This window comes from Myotis myotis, unplaced genomic scaffold (assembly GCF_014108235.1).
Source record: "Myotis myotis isolate mMyoMyo1 unplaced genomic scaffold, mMyoMyo1.p scaffold_m19_p_1, whole genome shotgun sequence".
Classification (NCBI taxonomy): domain Eukaryota; kingdom Metazoa; phylum Chordata; class Mammalia; order Chiroptera; family Vespertilionidae; genus Myotis; species Myotis myotis.
This window is the reverse complement of record NW_023416313.1, coordinates 58,397,696-58,416,160: the sequence shown is the minus strand read 5'-3', so window position 1 is coordinate 58,416,160 and position 18,465 is coordinate 58,397,696. Positions and strand designations below refer to the sequence as shown.

Genomic DNA, 18,465 nt, shown 5'->3' with positions numbered 1-18,465 from the left:
ATCGGCTGCCTCCTGCATGCCCCCCCACTGGAAATTGAGCCCGCAACCTGGGCATGTACCCTGACTGGGAATTGAACCGTGACCCCCTGGTTCGTAGGTCGAGACTCAACCACTGAACCACGCCGGCCAGGCCTTTTAGATTCTTTTCAATACCAGCATTCTACAAATCTGTCTACCAGCAGACAAGTGGAAAGCAGGCAAACTGGGTCCCTAGGTGCACCTGGCAGTAGATGTTAGGATAAGAAGCCACACTTGTGATCTCAGGCTAATTTATGTGTGATTAAGATCTTGAACATAAACTGAACAGAAGGATGAGCCACCCTGTGCCCGCACTTTTCCCATTTGAACACATATGCGAATGAGGGTACATTATTTCATGTGAGACTCTCCTTGGCTATAAATGGTATTAAACATAACAATGTTAGAAATTTTTTATTCAGACAAAATGGAAGCATGATTCAACACAAATGATTTCTCTAAATTTTTATTAATTTTTTTTTTTTACAGCTCGATCCTCTTGTGAAAAGGAAAGAATTTGAAGGTGAACAAATCAATTATACTTTTCTTTTTTTAAACAGCAATTAATCCTCATCACAGAGAACAAGCAAAAGATCTGTGGCACATTCTCTTTGGAAAGATCTTTTGCAAATTTTTCTTCTAAAAAAAGAAAGCAAACTTTAATTCTCACAGATCACATGTCTCTTTCAAAGGACTATACAAGGCAGCTAAATTTTATTCACAAAAGCCCCAGGTTGCAGTTTCATTGCTGAAGAAGATAAAATACATGGAGTCCCCTTTATCTGTGTTGCACATCTTCCCACTGAGAGCATCGCTGCTTCCCCACCCTACATACAAGTCACTGTGTGGACTGCATAGCTGGCACATTATTCCACAATAATTAAAGAAAGACACATATTATTTTAGAGATAGGCCAGTGACCTCCATTTATCAACTGGACAATTTATTTCTTTTTAAAACAATTTTGATAATACCAAGATTTGACTTTACTCTAAAGTTATAAGAAAGCAAAAATATAATATAATATAATATATAATGGTAATAAATAAAAAAAGGCAACCCTGCACAGGTATCATCCAAAACGTAATCACATTCAGGAAAAAAAAATTAAAACAAGATTTGGGACACACGCATATAAACACACACACATACACACACCAACATGAACAGTGTATACTTGTTATCTGAGGGGGATGTGCAGTAATTTTAACAATACATGTTGACGGCCTGAACAAAAGGCAAAGTTAATACTGCCTGTGTTAAGCATCACTTAAACATCTACTTTTAGGCAAAGCAAGTTATCTCCCTAGGTCAGCCATTCCTGGCCTGACTGCGGTATGGCCAGCCTCGCTGTCAGTGGTCTTTCTCCCTTGTCCCTCCAGGCCCACAGAGCACCCCCTAGGCTCACAGAGAGCTGTATGTCTCCTTCCTGCCCTCTTGGGTACAGAAATATAGGCACTTCTCTACCCATCGCAGTACCTGCTGATACCTGGCGCACAGTGGAACAGAATCTTGTGTGATTTTTCTCCAGGACAACAGGAAATTTACAGCCACCTTAAGAAAGATGGTAAGTGGTGCTTGTCAACTCATCATCAATGAAAACTACAGAACATGGCCAGTGGTCACAATTCATTCTGTCACTGAGAAACCAACACAACTAGATTGCATATTTGAGATTTATAGGTAGGAATACCACTCGCAATGTTTGGAGGAAAATCCCCAATACCATGCTATCCTGCAACTCCATCTCCCGCAAACAAATGACAGAGAAAAAAAAAAAAAAGGCACAGGAAAAACCTTACATCCAAAAACAAAAGAGGCGACCCACTGGAGACAGCGGGAAAAGGAGCAGGCACCGCCATAACCGACACGCTCCACAGCCACAATGTGCAACTCACCTCCCAGGAAGCAAGTCTTGATCTGTGTTTCTAAAAGAAGCCCTAATATTTTTGCAAGACTAAAATACTGCTAATCAGTGGTAAAGAGTGTAATGGATGAAGTGGCAAAGTTTTTCAAAGGTTTTGTGTAGTGTCTGGGAAAATAAATTCTTAAGAAAAAAGTAGGCTCTGTGTGGGTGGCAGGGAGTCAAGCCTAATTTGATCCATTTACCTTAAGAGGAACAAACACACCTCAGACTTCATGGAGCAGAAGAGCCCAGGCCCACGTAACATCCCGAAAGCCATGGCAAACCAAATACAGCATTATTCCACAATCAGGTGTGATCAACAAAATGCACAATAAGTATATCCAACTCAACCAGTTTATTCTGTGTGCAGGTAGGCACACACACTCCTTTCATCTATCAGAGCTAAGAGGTTTTTTCCCAGCTAAAAATTACTGAACAAGAATCATAATAAAATAGTAAGCTCCTGATCTTACTGACATTAATATTTAAGGTACCAATTAAGGCAAGTTTTCCATCAGAAGGGGGTGGTTTTTAGCTTTTAAATATCCTGAGATCTGGAATTAAAGGATATAGAGCAAGGGAGATAAGTGTGATCCAATTTGTCTGAGGGAAATAGCTAAACATTTTGGTCAAAACAGATCTATAAAATAAAGGTCCTTTTGTTCAAAGAAATCAGATGCTTTCTTTCCCATTCAATTGTGATTAAATCAGATTATCAGGTAAGTCCTTCTCCCGCTGCCGTTTCAGTCCTGGTAATATGCCTGCCGGACCCCCGACTCTTCGCCACGGCTGGCACGCGGCCCACACTTTCACATTCTGAACCCAGAGCAACCTGGCGGGGTTCAGTGAAGGGTTTCCCATTTTTTATTAGGGCCCTTAGTCTGGCTAAAACCTCAAGGTCATCCTCTCCAGACAGGGCAGAAACAGTCATCATTTTTACAAGTGAAAGAGTTCTTCCGCTTCCTAATGAAGACACAGGAAGCTGTAGCGCCAGAGGCAAGACTTCACTCAACCTTCACTCAGGATGTTTTGTTTGCCTCACTGTGAAGAGCGCACTATTACTGTTATAAGAACTTCACAGATGCAAAGGCTTAATTTTAGACCCAGTCCTTTCAATGATCTACCTCAGTACAAATCTTGCCTTTTGGAATTGAAGCATGTAGCAAAAAGTGCAAGTGTTTACAAAGCCTCCTGACTTGTTATACAGCTGTTACAGCCAGAACTGAGGAGCATGAGGGGTTCACCAAGCCGCTACCCTTCACATACTCAGCCCATGATCTAAACCAGCGATCGCCAACCTTTCGGACCTCACGGACCTCCGGTTGGTGACCGCTGATCTAAACAGTACAAACTGATCTCTGCAAAATCATTTGTTTTTCAAGAGACAAATAAAATTTTAATACAAAGGTCAAGGGAAAACCCCCCACAAAGAATAAGGCCATAACGCAGCAATCACGTGTGTAGCACAGGCTGACGGATCATGTGGGAAACTCCCCCAGGCAAGGGAGCTGGTGGCTTGCTGATGGGACACACTTACCCCGCACAGGCTGCAAAGACCAGAACTTGCCCCGAGAACACGTCCTTCCAAACCGACCAGCCTTACACTGGGGAGTGGTGCACGGAAGGGAAGAAAAGATGAAGTTAAATAATTACATGCGCCTGATTCTGGGATCTTGTCTCCTACATAGAAGAGGACACACAGTGTCACAGCATACAACCTACCAGGCAATTACTGTTCATTTAACAACAGGGTGCTTTTTAAACGAGCAATTACAAAAGGGCCAAGGCTTTTCTTTAGAACATCAGGACCACACATGAAGTTTCCATGCTCAGACATTACCCTGCTGCTAATCCTCGGGCTTTAACCTAAACACGAGGTAGGAGACCTCTGCCCTAGCAGGTTAGTGATGACAAAAGAACGGGCTGGGTAGACAGTGAAGGAACAGTCACACGCTTCACCCTGAAAGACAAGCATCTCCCATCGTCTACACCCCCCTTTATACATTTGCCAAATTACCAAGCAAGTTCTTACAGACATCATGTGGACCTTACACTTCATTATAAATAAAGGTGTATCCACTCCCTTCTTCACTAATAAATAATTAGGAAAATGTCAAACATGTTGGGTAGGAAACATGTAGAGGGGCAGGATGGGAGAAAAGTCAATTGTAGAAAAAGCACTCCTCAATTTTAATGTGTGTAAATTCCACCTCTAAAAGGGATAAAAAGAATGGGCTTTTAAAAACACTGCACTCAAAATAATGCTTCCAATAATAACCTTCAAAGTGTCTACATAAAGAAGATCTGTGCTTATGGGTAAGTGGGAACTCGGGTGTGTTCTTTCATATCAGTCATTCAAATGCACTGGTGCCATGTCTCTCAGACGGCAGCAGCCGCTTGCGGGGAGGCCACCGTTCCTCCTCAGCCTGTCAAGTCTAGCTGACCGAGAACACCAAGTGAAGGCCTGGGACGATTTTTTTTAAGTCTAATTAACCACCCCAATCTCCACATCCTTTCAGGGAGTACAATTTCCCTGGACAATTAAGGGCTCTGAAAGTCTAGTTTTGCTATAAATATAAAATAATTCGCAGCAGAAAAATATAGCCTCTTTAAGTAGATTTCATTTGTCTTTGTTCACTGACAAAACTCTGAGTTGGTTAGACAGCATGAGTTACCACATGACTGTAGACCACAGACCAGCACCTCAAATTCCAGCTCTACTTAAACAAAAATTAAAAAGCCCTTCAGCCAACTGGTCCTGTGGAAATGGCAGTACCCTCTTTCCCAGGGTAGAAAATTCCTAGCACGGTCGCAGCTGCCTGCCTGTGGCTGAAGCAGGGGTGGGAACGACAGCCGTGCCGCCTGCTGCCGCGTAGTGTAGCTCCTTCTCCTCCCACGGCTCCCATCGGTCAACACCAACTCGGCCACAAAGGAATCAGAGCTGGGTGAGCGTGCAGTACTTCAGGCAATGGGGGTGCCTCCAATTCTTTACATTATGACAATACTTGGTATTATCAAAGCAACTGTGCACTGGCAGAAAGTGGGGTACAGCGGAGTCCTTCACAATTTAGGTTTTATAGATGACTGTTAGAATTTACAAAACAAATATCTCCTCAAAAAAAACTGAAAAGAAAGAAAAATCATCCATAAAACCCTACACCAAAATTCACTGTTAAAAATATTTCCTTCTGGGAATGGACTAGTGTGGTGAGGCTGCTGAGATGATGTGAATTTGCGTTCAGAGTTGAAATTGATTCTCTTCGTTTCATTTGCAACTCGCATTCTGCTGGTTAAAAAAATACGGAAATGTTTCTAGACCACTCACACACCCCTGTCAGGCCACATTGCACTCTGTCCTTTAGTTAGGAAAGGCGAAGATCATCTCTGAAGCCAGCCTCCTCACTTCTACTTCTGCATAACCATCGTGCCCAACCAATGACCACACAATTCTTGAGAGTTTAAGTGGACAAATGACCTGGCCTTCTCAGGTGCTTCTCTTCTCAAGTTTTGTTGTCCTGATGAGACAAATGTCTGGACTGGTTCTGAGGCTTCCAATGTGCAAAATAGTTCCCAAGGCATCAAATGAACCCGGGCCTGCGTTAGGGCGCTCTGCTTCCTTGCTTCAGCCACTGAAACCCCTGTCTCGTGTAGTGCACCAGATCCGCCAAACTGCTGTTGAGGGCCAAGGTGCACACGCTTGTGCTGAGCTGAGCAAAAAACTCTGCAAACGAAGCAAAACCACAACCAAGTAAACACGCGCACACACACGAAATAAAGACGGCGACAGAAAGTCATTTGTTTGGGTTGGTTCCAGAAACGAGCCCCAAATTAGCATGTGCTTCATCTATCACAGTGCAACATCACAATCGAGAGTAATGCTGCTCATTCTCCACACCGACCCACTAGCCTAGAAGGGTCGGCACTGGGTTCTGTTTTAGGGTTGAATCCATAATGCCCAGCACTGGAGAACACCCGATTAATACTTTTGGGTCAACAGATGCATGAAAGAAAAACGCCAACATGTTTAAAAAGCATCTTTAGTTTACTAAGCAATTAAGTTCTAAGAGACTGTGAGGGAATTAAGTGGCCACCGCCAGGAAGAACTTCGGAATGGCCCGGACCTGGCATTTCCATCTGAGCGTCAGTGGACGCTGGCGCCGGCACGCGCAGTTCCTCTACAGCGTGTCCCACCGTCTCCTACACCTCGGGTTTTCCCAAGGCCTTCGTCTCACACAAGTTTCAAGAGGCTTACTGACGCCATATTGCCCGTACTGTCGCCAACCATCTTTCGTCACACTGAAAACAAACGTTAAACTCCGTACTTAGGCTGTGCTCCCTCCCACCTCACACTGGCTGTGCCCAGGGACAGCCAGGCCCTTCCTTCTCCGCTTGCCTGGCCCTTGTGCTACCATTTCATCCAGACTGAAATGACGGCGCCAGGACTTCTGAAGGGCAAGGTGCTGAAGCCACTTCCAATTCAGTTTTGCTAAGATCTAGCCACAGAAATTTAGCTCCCTGCTGTGGGGCTCAGAAAAGAACTGGGTCTGGGCTATGAGGTGGAGTGGAGAGAATGAAAAATGGAACAGAACCTACAAACCACACAATCCCCATCATGCCCCAGTGACCACCACCACAGAACCACTCACCTTTGTTCTTCCTTATAAGGACCTCGGCCTGTTCCCAAAGATCAACGGCGGCGAAGATGTGGGAAGTAATGGTGATGTAGGAAGATGTCATGGTTTGGATGCTGGCAGGGATCCCGCTGCCCCCCACACTGCCAGCACTCGCCTGGGAGCCCACGGAGCTGGCAGAAGGCATTGGAGAGAGAGGGGATGGTGCGCCTGTGCTTCTGGAAGGCGGAAGATCAGAGAGAACTGGTTAATCACTAAACCCCACATTACAGATTTCCTGTCTCTGGAACCGTAGGCCGAGTCACAAAGTTTCCGTGTGTACCAGCCAAAATGACAGTCATTTCTTTAAGGTCAAAGAGACACCCTTCACCGTGAGGAGTTTTGGAATTTATAAAACACAGTGAGATGGGACCCACCAAGCAGACAGAGGCCAGGTGTCCTCACTAGACGCAGAATGAGGTGGGCAGGTCTGTGTTCTGAACCTGCTTCCCATGCTGTTCACAGTGCCCACTCCCTAGGCTTTGAGTCCTTCCCTCCCCACCCGCCCACCCACCTTCTCCAGGGAAGACAATGCTGCCCTGTGAACTGGTCTTTATCTCTTACACATTCTTTCCCCGGCTCAGGGACCATGCGTGGAGCACCTGCTCTGCACCTGGCGCTCTTCTAGATGCTGGGGTACACCACGGCTTGCTGTTTGCCACTGAACTTGATTCTCTGCATTTATTTATTAACTTATCTATTGCACTTCTCACATTCCACACTTTTCTGTTTATTCCTTCTCCTGGTTCACAGGCACCTTGAAGGCCAGGACCATTTTTTACTAATCTTTGCATTTGCATCACTTAGCAGAGTAGGTGCTAAGAGCAGGCCCTTGAGAAATATCTGCTGAATCAATGAACGACTGTAGTACTGCCTACGAGGAGACCAGGGAGTATCATGTACTAGGGGATTCAGGAACTTCTCTCTACTCTCCCCTCTTGACTGTACACCTGCACATCCAAGTTAACAAGTGCCTTGAGTGGGTCAATGAGAAACACAAGTGACATCACTTCGACCTCACAGATATAAAATGGGAAGATGGCAGCAGCAGTAACCTCATGCTGTGCCCCAGCTGCTCCCTGCGCTGCTCGAGCCCCCAGTGCACCAGCTGAACGGACATTCATAAGACGGGAGCGGAAGCACCATGAGGGCAGTGAGTTTCACCTGCTCTGTTTACTGCTGTGTCCCCTGCACCTAAAGCAAGGTTTGGTACAAAGAAGGTGCTCATTGGCCGGACAAATGGGAAAGGAGTTTCCTCAAATAATGACACCGACCATGTATGAGCTTAGAATACCACCTCAGAGGTGGGAGTCGTGAAAATTCCAGACACAGGAAGTTCCTTCTCAATCAGGACGTTTTTAAGGAGAGGCTACACGGGAATCTCTTCCTGAACGTGCAGGAAATGGGGCAGTCTTCCAGGTGACAGTCTTAACATAGCAAAGCCTATCAGAACTGGGAAACTTCAAGGAGTATAACCACATTAAAAATACTAGGCAAGTGCTATAGGGAAGAACAGTCTGTCTTCAATTGCACAAGGACTGTTTTTCAATATCTTATGGCATAGATGAACAGCTTCAGTTCAAAAAGTAGGGGGAAACTTTAACTAGAGACAATCATGTTCGTCTTGTATCACTGCTACGGGTCCTGGAGAAGGTTGAGGGCATATGTAAGTTCTTGTTCACGGAAATTCCAAGGTGACATGTCCAGAGGGACAAGGGACTTTGGCTGGTTCTCCTGGCCTTGTCTCTAGTTGTTTTGTGGTGTTAGGCACACCTAAATATAACCCCAATTTTGTGGTGTTAGACATGCCTAAAGATCCTCACAGTTTTGACATTTGGACCATATAGTTTCTACAATTATGTTACCCAATCAGCAAACATCTTGATTTAAATTATTCCTTAAAAAGCAGAAATAAGCAAATGATCTAGTTAAGGAGAAAACCAGCATATAGATGTATACAATTTTTGAAGGCAAAGTAAGATGTACACACAAACGGTAGCAAAAGCAAGAGGCAAATAATGACGCAATACTGATAATTGTAAGTTAGACGTATCATTACCTTGCAATGCATGGAGAAGGTGCCTGGGTAACTTTGGAAGGACTCTGGAAGTGATCATTAAGAGCACGAGAATACTTTATTGCTCTCTCCTTTTTACAACGAAACATCGCCATGTTCAAAATGGACTGACAGCGCATGCTGTGAACGTAAACAGGTGGATGTCAGAAAGACAGCCCTCGAACCCTTTACAACCTAACGAAGACGCTGGCTTCATCTACCTGAGGAAGGGTTTCGTAAAGATCTTACTGCACTCTTCAGTCACCGGAAACACACAAATCTACAAGGGTATCATCTGAGCCACCAGATCAAAGCATTGCTGAGTCATCAGTGAAACAGCAGTAGGTACCATTTCATAAAACTTATCAGTGGGGTTAACCCCTTGACCTTAGTATTTTATTGATCTCCTTTCACTGTAATTTTCCTGCTAAGCAAAAATTTCAAAATCTTTTTTTGTACCATCAAAAGACACAAAAGCAAAAAAAAAAAAAAAAATACAAAAGCAAGTGTGATACTATGTAAATACAGAAAAAGTGCTCACCATAAAACAGCAAATATTTTCTCTTGTGTTGGTGCTGCTGGGTCTGAGAAGGATTTTAACGACATGATGACTCTATAGGGAAGTATAAAAATAGATCAGGTTAAACAAAAGCAATTGGAAAATCCCTGACACAAAGACATCTCATTATGTCTGTCTCGGTTTTATACTGATTTTTCCTGAAGCTGTCAAGCCGAGAGCAAAGTAGAAAAAATGAGGCTTTAGAGCGACAATTGAGGCCACTCGGAAAACTAGGTGAGGACACATCTCTTCTCCGGCTGTCCACCTGCTTGACTCCATGTAGACGTGTGTCCTGACTGAGTCCCTTGTTGAAATGCAGATAATAAAGACAGGAGCTTAAACTGAGACGAGGGCGTCTGATAAGAAAGCCAAACTGGAAAAACCAACCTCTCCCTGAAAGGTTTGGCATTTCACAGTGCACTTGGCACACGATGGAGCTGGATCCGGCTTCTCTGTTCCAGCATTCATTTAGAATATAATTTTAGTTCAGGACAAGAAAAAAGTTCTCGGATCAGTAACTTTTGTAAGGCGCCCCTTTATTAAGCTGTCTTTATACTGAGGTTCAAGTGGATTATGGCAATAAAGGTGAGGAAAGAGAAGTACTTAAGAGGATGGCAACATGACTTGGCGCTTACTTAACGAGGTCTTCGGTTTCAGAGTACACCGCGAAAGCCGACTTGGACGCCGACCTGGACACCGGGCTTTCAGACTCCATGGCAATCCCACACTCAATGAAGGACAAGACGGCTTCCAAGTACTTAAAAGCCTTCCCAACCTTGTCCGTCTGTGGAAGAACAGGTCACTGTTAGGCCAAAGACAGCCTTTTATTTAGTTTCTCACCCACATTCTTCACTGTAATATCCCTCCACTGTCAGAGTTTAGCTATGGCTACAGAGAAGTGTGAGAGCAAACCAACTCAACAGGACTAAAAGCCTATGGGGTCTGACCTACTAAAAATGTTCTTTTAGTAGGAAAAAGAAAACAATTTTGTGTTGGGATGACGCTCTCATAACTTTAAAGCACATATTCAAACTAAGGCAATTGAATCCACAGTCCCTTTGTTATTAATAGTGTCCCCAATTACTCATTACATCATTTTTCTGAGAAAGAAATTTTTCTACACATCTAGGATAATGCAATCACAAATTTCTTTGTATGTGTTGAAGTTTACCTCCTTACAATAAGTAAAAAATGTTGTTTTAGGAGCATCTTAGATATGATGTCAAACAATCATCGTTCCATGTATCGTAGAGCCCAACAGGTGGCTGACTCGCCTTTGGAAGTCGGGGCGAAGTGCATGAGGCTGTCCTCTGGGCCAACAGGGATAAAACCCCAGAGTCTCCCTCTCTCACTCCTTTTTAAAAAATCGGACAAAACTGACTTTATTTTTATTTTTTTATATCTAAAAATTTTTTATTGTTGATCTGAGAGTCTCTTAAAGGGAATATAAATGAAATCAGATATTGGTGACTACACATTTTGTCACAACACTTCTCACTGAGTGCAACACAGCCAAACCAACTAAGACTGGGATGAGCACCTCTCTCAACACACGGCATATGGACCACATTATACAAGCAACTAACACATTTGCAAGTTTGCAGTTTTTGCTAATGCTTTCAATTTGATAATGTTCAAAAATAAAGAATGCAAGCAGTAAAGATGCAAGTGGAGTATAAAAAGATAGTGACATCAGCAAAGAAAGATGGTTTAGGCCTGATATTTTGTAAGGCTAGTGATGCATATCTATTACACCTGTGATAAACGCATGTGTCCTGATACAGTGTTAAAGTGGTAGCGTTCCAATATCTCTATTCAGCAGTGAGTATAATGTAGAAGTGAAATGTACCCCTTTATATTCAGTTGTGCACTTGACTATTTGGAATGCGAAATGCACATCTTGAGACACTGTGCAATTAAAGAAGAATATTACAAAAAGACTGTGCATTCAGCTTTTTGTCCAAACTGGCCTATTTTGAGACTAAAATGAGACATTATTATTACAGTGGGATTCAACAGGCATAGATCAGGACTGTCCTGGGCACACGGGGATGTATGGCCAACTTCGGTGGGAGAAGATGTGCGTATGTACAGACTAAACGCAAAACAAAATCAAAGTTCCCTGGAGAATACTTCCTGATTTGAATAATGAGGAAATCTAGTGCTTAAAATGCCCGATGTTTAGACAAGTTTTAGGTGACTGACAAAGTACTGACTAGTTACTCCTTTTCAAAACTCAAAAGATTCATATAGTCCCAGGAACAACCTTGGAATGCTGAAAGGACGAAGACGGAAAAGACACCCCTGCTTGGCCCAGCCCTGGTCCTCTGACTGAAACTCAGGCCATCCTATACAGGGCCACCTTAGAGACAGGGCCACAGGGGCTTGTCTTTGACCCCCCTGTAGCACCCAGCATGGTAAAAACGACCCCAATATTTTGTCCCAACAAATGGGGACCAGCCCAGCCCTCCCAGCCTGTCTGAGAACAGGCCAGTCCACAGACTGGGGTTGCAGGCACCAGGCCACAGCCTTGATGGCCACCCTGGACGGACCTGATTCAGTTCCCTGTGGGCCTCCAGAGTGTGCGGTTAGATTTGCATGTAGGAGAACAAAGGCTGGTGGTACAAAGTTTAACATAGGGTATGTGTCGGGCTTAGGCTTGGGGAATACATTCCGTTTAAATATGACAAAGGGCACACACTACCTAATTAGACTGCAGCAGAGATGCGAAAGCACATTTAATTGTGTATGCGATTAAAAACAAACCTCCACCTTCCAGAAAGTCCAACAGCCACCAGGCAGAGCTCACTTTTTAAAGCATGTTTACCAAAGTGCAATCAGTGCCTTCACCTTAAAACTTCATCTACTGGCACTGGTCTACTGGCCCCTCAGGTCAGTCTCTCTCAAGAGCTTGAAGATCATTTTGGAATGCAAATAGGCTACCTCACCTTTCAAAATATCTCAGGGTGAACACAAATAGACCGACTTCCAATAGTAGGACTCATTTTTCATATCCAAAGAGTGGGACAAGGAAGCATTCGGATATTAAATACATGGTAGTGACCATTCATTTAAACATCAGACTTGCGACTAGGTACTTTGTATACTTGCCCCTGATCAAATAATGGAGTCAAAGAAAATAACTTCATTAAGAATCCCTTATCCCTCACTAAGATCCTGCTAATCCTGCTTCCGTTTCGGCTAATGTTAACACCCCTCTCCCACCCTCCTGCTGTATTTAGTGATATGTAATACAGTAGACTGAGATCACAAATATTCCATCAGAAGACATTCTACCAAATGGATAAAGAACCAAGACTGACCATTAATTCCGCTTTTTGCTTCAACTTTTTTGCCTCCTTCATGTGGAGATCTGCTTGTCTGAAAGAGAAGGAAAGATCAGGGTAGGTCATATGAACTTAAAATTACTAGGATGGAGCAAGATGATTGAAGGAGACTGAGATGGTGAAAAACGACGGGAGGAGAAGGAGGGCAAAGAAGAGGGAGGAGCAAAAAAGGGGGAAGGAAATGAGGAGGTAAAGGAGGAGGAGAAGTGGGCAGGCAAAGGGTAAGAAGAAAGCATCTAGAATCTTACTTGTCCAACTTCGAGGGAGGCTTCCCTGGTTTCGAGTTACCATTTGGCAAAGAAGGCACTGGAAAAGAATTTGCAGTATCTCCAGAAGATCCCTTTAAAAAATCATTTTACAGATCACACTCTAACATTTAAGATCACTGACCTAAATATACCATCCCTTAAATTAGCCCAAAATAGTTCCCCCCAAAAGTTTGGCACTTTCCCAGCTAGATTAACGTTTTGACTGTGTTGGGACTCAAAAAGATATGACAAAACTGTCCATGAGAACAGATAACCAACAAAACCAAATGTAACATTTTCTTTTAGTCAATATGCATACACATCACATACACCCAGGTTAACAGAAAGAGGAACTTGTGCTTGAGGAAAGTGGATAATTCTCCCCCATTACAATAAATGAAAGTACCTGAGATCAAATATTCAAACCAGGGTAACCATTTCTTACTACGAAACACCTGACAGAAAATTAACACAAAACATCTATTCGGGTATTTCACTTCTGAATCACTTTAAGAATAAACTGAGCCGAAGCCGGTTTGGCTCAGTGGACAGAGCGTCGGCCTGCGGACTGAAGGGTCCCGGGTTCGATTCCGGTCAGGGGCGTGTGCCTTGGTTGCAGGCACATCCCCAGTGGGAGATGTGCGGGAGGCAGCTGATCGATGTTTCTCTCCCATCGATGTTTCTAACTCTCTATCTCTCTCCCTTCCTCTCTGTAAAAAATCAATAAAATATATTAAAAAAAAAAAAAAGAATAAACTGACACCTAAATGTTCATATACTATTAATTACCTTTTACTCTCCCTCTAAAGAGTAGAACTTTAAACACAAACTCATTACAGCCTTATTAAAAGTGATGAGTAGCTCTGAAGTATCATCATTAGGAACTTACCCAATTTGGGAACTTACCCAGTATCTACGGTATACAACGGCGGCTCTCCGACTTACCTTTTGTTCTGTGGAGCTTCCAGAGCCCTTCCCCTCGGCTTTTCTGCGCTTGGGGGTAGGGGAGTCCTTATGGTTGCCCTTGGTACTACTGGCACTTTTGGGAGGGTCCTGGCTACAAGGATGTGCTTCTCGCCGTGGCCTCTTTTGTGTGGGCTTGGCTGGCTTCTGGGAGGATGAGGACGAGGATGACACAAGTGTGGGGGGAAGCATTTCCTTCTTTGAGGGCTCAGAGGGCCTGGGTGTTCTGGAAAGAAACATCATACAACACAAAGTTAAGGCAGAACATGAACCATGTAACTTAGTTGTTTAGTTAAAAGGACACAAGGCTGCTGACAAAAGACTAAGATATCACAAAGCGTGAAATCCATTTTTGTACAAGGCCACATTTCAGGGACTTTTCATGCCTTTTAAAAATCCAGTCTGACTGAGAAATGAAGTTATGTGACCCGTCTCTAAGCTTGCGGTCCTGACTTCTCCTAACAAGCCGTTCTGCATTAGCTACTCCCCAACCTGTCCCTCTCTCTGACAAGCAGGCAAGCCCAGCCTCCGCTTTCACATCTGACTCCTTGCTCTTGCAAATTCCTCCTACATGGGGACACCATGCATTGTGGTACCACATCATTTTGTGAAGTGATTTCTTGAACAAATCAGAGTTCAATAGTTACTTTTTGTGACTTTGGACAAGTCATTTTCTCTCTGTGTGCCTCAGTTTCCACTTCTACAAAATAGGGATAATAACAGCACCTTTCTTATTTTCAATGTAAAAATTCCTTTAGAAAGAAATTAATTCCAGGTTTTAAGGAAATTTTCTACTGTTGAAATACACTGGATAAACCCAAACTTGCTGCCCAATGAACTGTTAATTCCTAGAAGGTCCACGTGACAAAAGCAGATTGAAACAAACTGGGCACATCATCAGAAGGAGCTGAACAAGTGTAGCACTCCATGCCTTCACACATCAGACCCAAGGAGACTCACTTGCCTTCCTAGGCTTCTCCTAATCTCTATACTCACTTCGTCTTAGAAGCTTCTTTGTGGGAGGATGACGATGACTGTGATTTAACCTCTTTCTCCAGTCTGACTTTCTTGCTATCATGATCTCTCTCTGCTTCACCCTATGATTGTAATATAACAAAGTAAATTGTTACAAACATAACTGTACAGGCAAAATAGGAAAAAATATACAGCACAGGCAATGAGAATAATTAGACTGTTGGAGACATCTGTCTATACACACACAGCAACCTTCTCAGTACCTAATACTGTGTGTGTGTGTTTTGGATGAGGGAGGTAGGCAATCTAGATTTGATATTAGTAACCTGTGGAGAGACCAGGCTTTGCACAAGGAAGGACTATTCTTCATACACAGGAAGGGGAGGGTGTCTAAGTAATCCTATATAATAAAAGGCTAATATGCAAATCGACCAAACAGCAGAATGACTGGTTGCTATGACACGCGCTGACCACCAGGAGGCAGACACTCAATGCAGAAGCTGCCCCCTGGTGGTCAGTGTACTCCCACAGGGGTAGCACCGCTCAGCCAGAAGGGCTCACAGATGGCAAGCACAGCAGCGGTGGCGGGAGCCTCTCCCGCCTCTGTGGCAGCGCTAAGGCCCGGGGAGTGGGCCTAAGCCATCAGTCAGACATCCCCCAAGGGCTCCTGGACTGTGAGAGGGTGCAGGTGGGCTGAAGGACATCCTCCACCACCCGCACCCCCCCCCCTGCACAAATTTCATGCACCAGGCCTCTAGTAGCTAATAAGAATAGTAGTAGACTTCACTGTAGTAGACATATCATTGCTACTTTCCTAAATATAAAAGAATCAATAAAACATGCTGATTCACATCAAGTAACAACAGATAATTTTATGAGTAAGGTTCTTCCCCTTCTTTCAAAAGAACCCTCCACTTATCTACACTAATTTATTGGTCATAATAAAATTAGAAGTGGAGTACTAAAGCTTAGCTTTTCTTCTAATGAAAAAAACAAGTATACTGTTGAAAATGAAACAGGCTACAAAAATCCTGTCTAGATAGCTTATAGACAAAACCAGAAAGGCACAACAAATAAGAATAGCTGCTTTCGGATTCAGCTAACTTTCTCTTCCATTGATACCAGTTCTTTTATTATTATTAATTTTAAATCCTCACTGGAGGATATGTTTTTATTGATCTTTAAAGAGACAGAGGGAGGGAGGGAAGAGGGAGAGAGTGGGAGAAAGGGGGAGAAAGAGAGAAAAAGAGACAGAAAGCATCGACAGGTTGCCTCCTTATGCGCCCCATACCTAGGTATGTGCCCTGACAGGAAATCGGACCTGCCACCTTTGGTATACGGGACAACATTCCAACCAACTGAGCTGGCTAGTCAGGTAGATACCAATTTTTTGGTGGTTTTTTTTTTTTTTTAAATATTGTCTTTATGTCTTTCTCTACATATATAGAGTCATATGTTTTTCAAGAACTTTGACAGAAAATGAAGAATTGTAAATATAATTTTAGTGAGGGAAGAGTGATGAGAAGGGATATATAATTCCACCAAGTTAAGCACCTCAAAACATCCCTCTGTACCAACTAAAGTGTGAGATAACGAAACATTGAGAGAACAAAGAATTCTTTATGGCAAAAGTCTTCTATGTGCTTGTGCTCACCTGTCAACATGCACACCAACTTTAAAAAAAGTCTACATGTCGATCCAATGGCTTCACGGTGGCCTCCTGCCCACGGTCTGGACTCAGGCAATGCCCCCTGGGAAGGAGCTACTACCTCTCGAGCAAGTGACAGTGAAGGATTGGTACGGGCCCTTTAGATAATTGTGATGCGCATTTAGAAATAAACTCCTCTAACTGTCAGTTCACCGAGACAGGAATCTGGGACACCACAGTCAATCTAGGACAATCCCTTAAAAACCTGAAATCCTCCCTTAAAGGAAAAAAACATTCTTCAAATTCACCGACTGCAGGAAGCCCCCGTTTTCATCACTGTCTCTCTCCTGTTCGCTGACTTCCTCCAAGAAAAATGAATAAATTAAGATGCGTAGGCCCAAGCTCTGCCCAGACACTAAGAGCAGCCTGGCCCTGCTCCAAAGAAGGGAAGTAGCAAAAACACGCCCTCCTCCTGGCAGGCTGCATGCAGACAGATGTGGCGAGAGCGCTTCCATTCCCCTCCTCAGCCTCTCGGGAAAAACATGTACTTCTTGTCTCAAAATGGATCATTCCACGTTGCTTCTAAAGACACTTGTTTTTCATCTCTTGGTGTGCGCACAAGTGAGAACATTAAGAAGAAGGGGAAGCCTGGGCAGGGAGAACTTACGTCCAAGGGAAGGCTTGTGCCCCAGAGGCCATCAGTTCTGCACTGTCAGCCCGGCACGCTCCCACCCGACAGCCTGGCACCCAGGAGCGCCTGACACGGCCGGTCTGAAGCCACAGTGACTTCGAAGACTTAGTGTAAAAAGAGAAATGTAACAATTTTCATTCAATGTTACAGTGGTGATATTTTGGATATATTTGATAAAATAAATTATTAAAACAATTTAACTGGTTTTCTTTCATGTGGATGCTAGAAAATTTTAGTTTACTTCTAGTGGGCTGTGCTGTTCTGTACACTTCTCTAGAGATAATCTGCACACAGGGCTCTGAACTCCCAAGGAGCCAATGCAACAGAGGAATTATAAAATGTACAGCTGAGATAACAAATCAGTTCCTCAGAAATATAACCTTTCATTAAAGAAGTATAAGGAGTTAAAATGTGACATAAAGAAGCACGTCCTAAAGGCACAACTGGAACAAGACAGGAAATTTCGCCCAGCTGTCCCCCAGGGGCCTTCAGCCTGGCCCGCAGAGCTCAGCTTTGCATAGCACGCAGGCCTCCACGCAACAGTTCGCAATGCTAACACCTGAGAGGCAGCCAAGGTTGGCAGAGAAAAAAAGAGTAAGTTGGAAATGACTGGGTCAAGAGAGGACCCTGCTACCGTGGCACCCTTGTCATTACTTAACCTATTGCGTGCCCCAGGGACTCTGCCTAGCAGGTTCTCTCGAGTTTTAGATTAAAGGCTGCAAAGCTGGCCTTGCAAGCAGTGCAAGAAGATGGAAAACTTATCTCTGGGAAAAATCACAAATATTGCTAAAATATCCAGATATTGTATGAGGTAGTAATGTATACTTTTTGCAATGGAAGGTTTTTCTAGGCAGTTAATGACACACAGGATAAGTTTCCAACTGTCCACACAGTTGCATCCTAACGAAAATATCAGACCCCAGACACGGAATGAGCGTTAATTTTTGTTTATATGTTTTCCTGCTGCTTAGGACTTGCTAGTTATAACTATAAACCAAAGTGACAGGCCTTCTAAGCCAACGGTTGCCAACCTTTTGGACCTCGTGGACCACCAGTTGGCGACTGCTGTAAACCACATGAAATCAGATTCCTAGTGAGTCAATCCTCACAAACGGGTTGTTACAACCCTGGCGTGTACCAATCAGTGATTCAAGAGAACAGCCCCCAAACAAGCAATCAGCAATATTGATTTTGAGGCCAGCATTAAGCTGCTCGGCCTTTTGACTAAGGTCAAGCTCAGTAGCAAGGCTAGCATTAACAACCGTGCTGGCACTTACTGGAACAATGTGCTTTACATTGGCATAAAGCAACTTAGCAGCTGATAATATTCTGTAAGCTGGTAGAGAGTAAGCCATTAAACCAAATCAAACTCCTACTGCTTGCT

The 18,465-nt window shown here is 43.7% G+C and overlaps 1 protein-coding gene across 15 annotated transcripts in view; it reads right to left on the bottom strand.

The window, feature by feature from the left end:
- Window positions 1-468: 468 nt before the first annotated feature.
- AFF1 (AF4/FMR2 family member 1) overlaps window positions 469-18,465 on the bottom strand; it is a 199,028-nt gene continuing 181,031 nt past the window's right edge. For 12 of the 15 annotated variants that reach the window (XM_036339004.1, XM_036339014.1, XM_036338978.1 and 9 more), the window contains 9 exons: window positions 14,764-14,864; window positions 13,750-13,993; window positions 12,805-12,896; window positions 12,533-12,590; window positions 9,845-9,993; window positions 9,192-9,263; window positions 8,654-8,791; window positions 6,571-6,773; window positions 469-5,645 (listed from right to left, as the gene is read on the bottom strand). In XM_036339004.1, the coding sequence (XP_036194897.1) occupies window positions 5,524-5,645; window positions 6,571-6,773; window positions 8,654-8,791; window positions 9,192-9,263; window positions 9,845-9,993; window positions 12,533-12,590; window positions 12,805-12,896; window positions 13,750-13,993; window positions 14,764-14,864 (1,179 nt within the window). In that variant the 3' untranslated portion in view covers window positions 469-5,523. Of the gene's footprint in view, window positions 5,646-6,570; window positions 6,774-8,653; window positions 8,792-9,191; window positions 9,264-9,844; window positions 9,994-12,532; window positions 12,591-12,804; window positions 12,897-13,749; window positions 13,994-14,763; window positions 14,865-17,057; window positions 17,186-18,465 lie in introns of those variants that run through there. The other 3 variants (XM_036339059.1, XM_036339053.1, XM_036339044.1) reach the window with 2 other exon arrangements.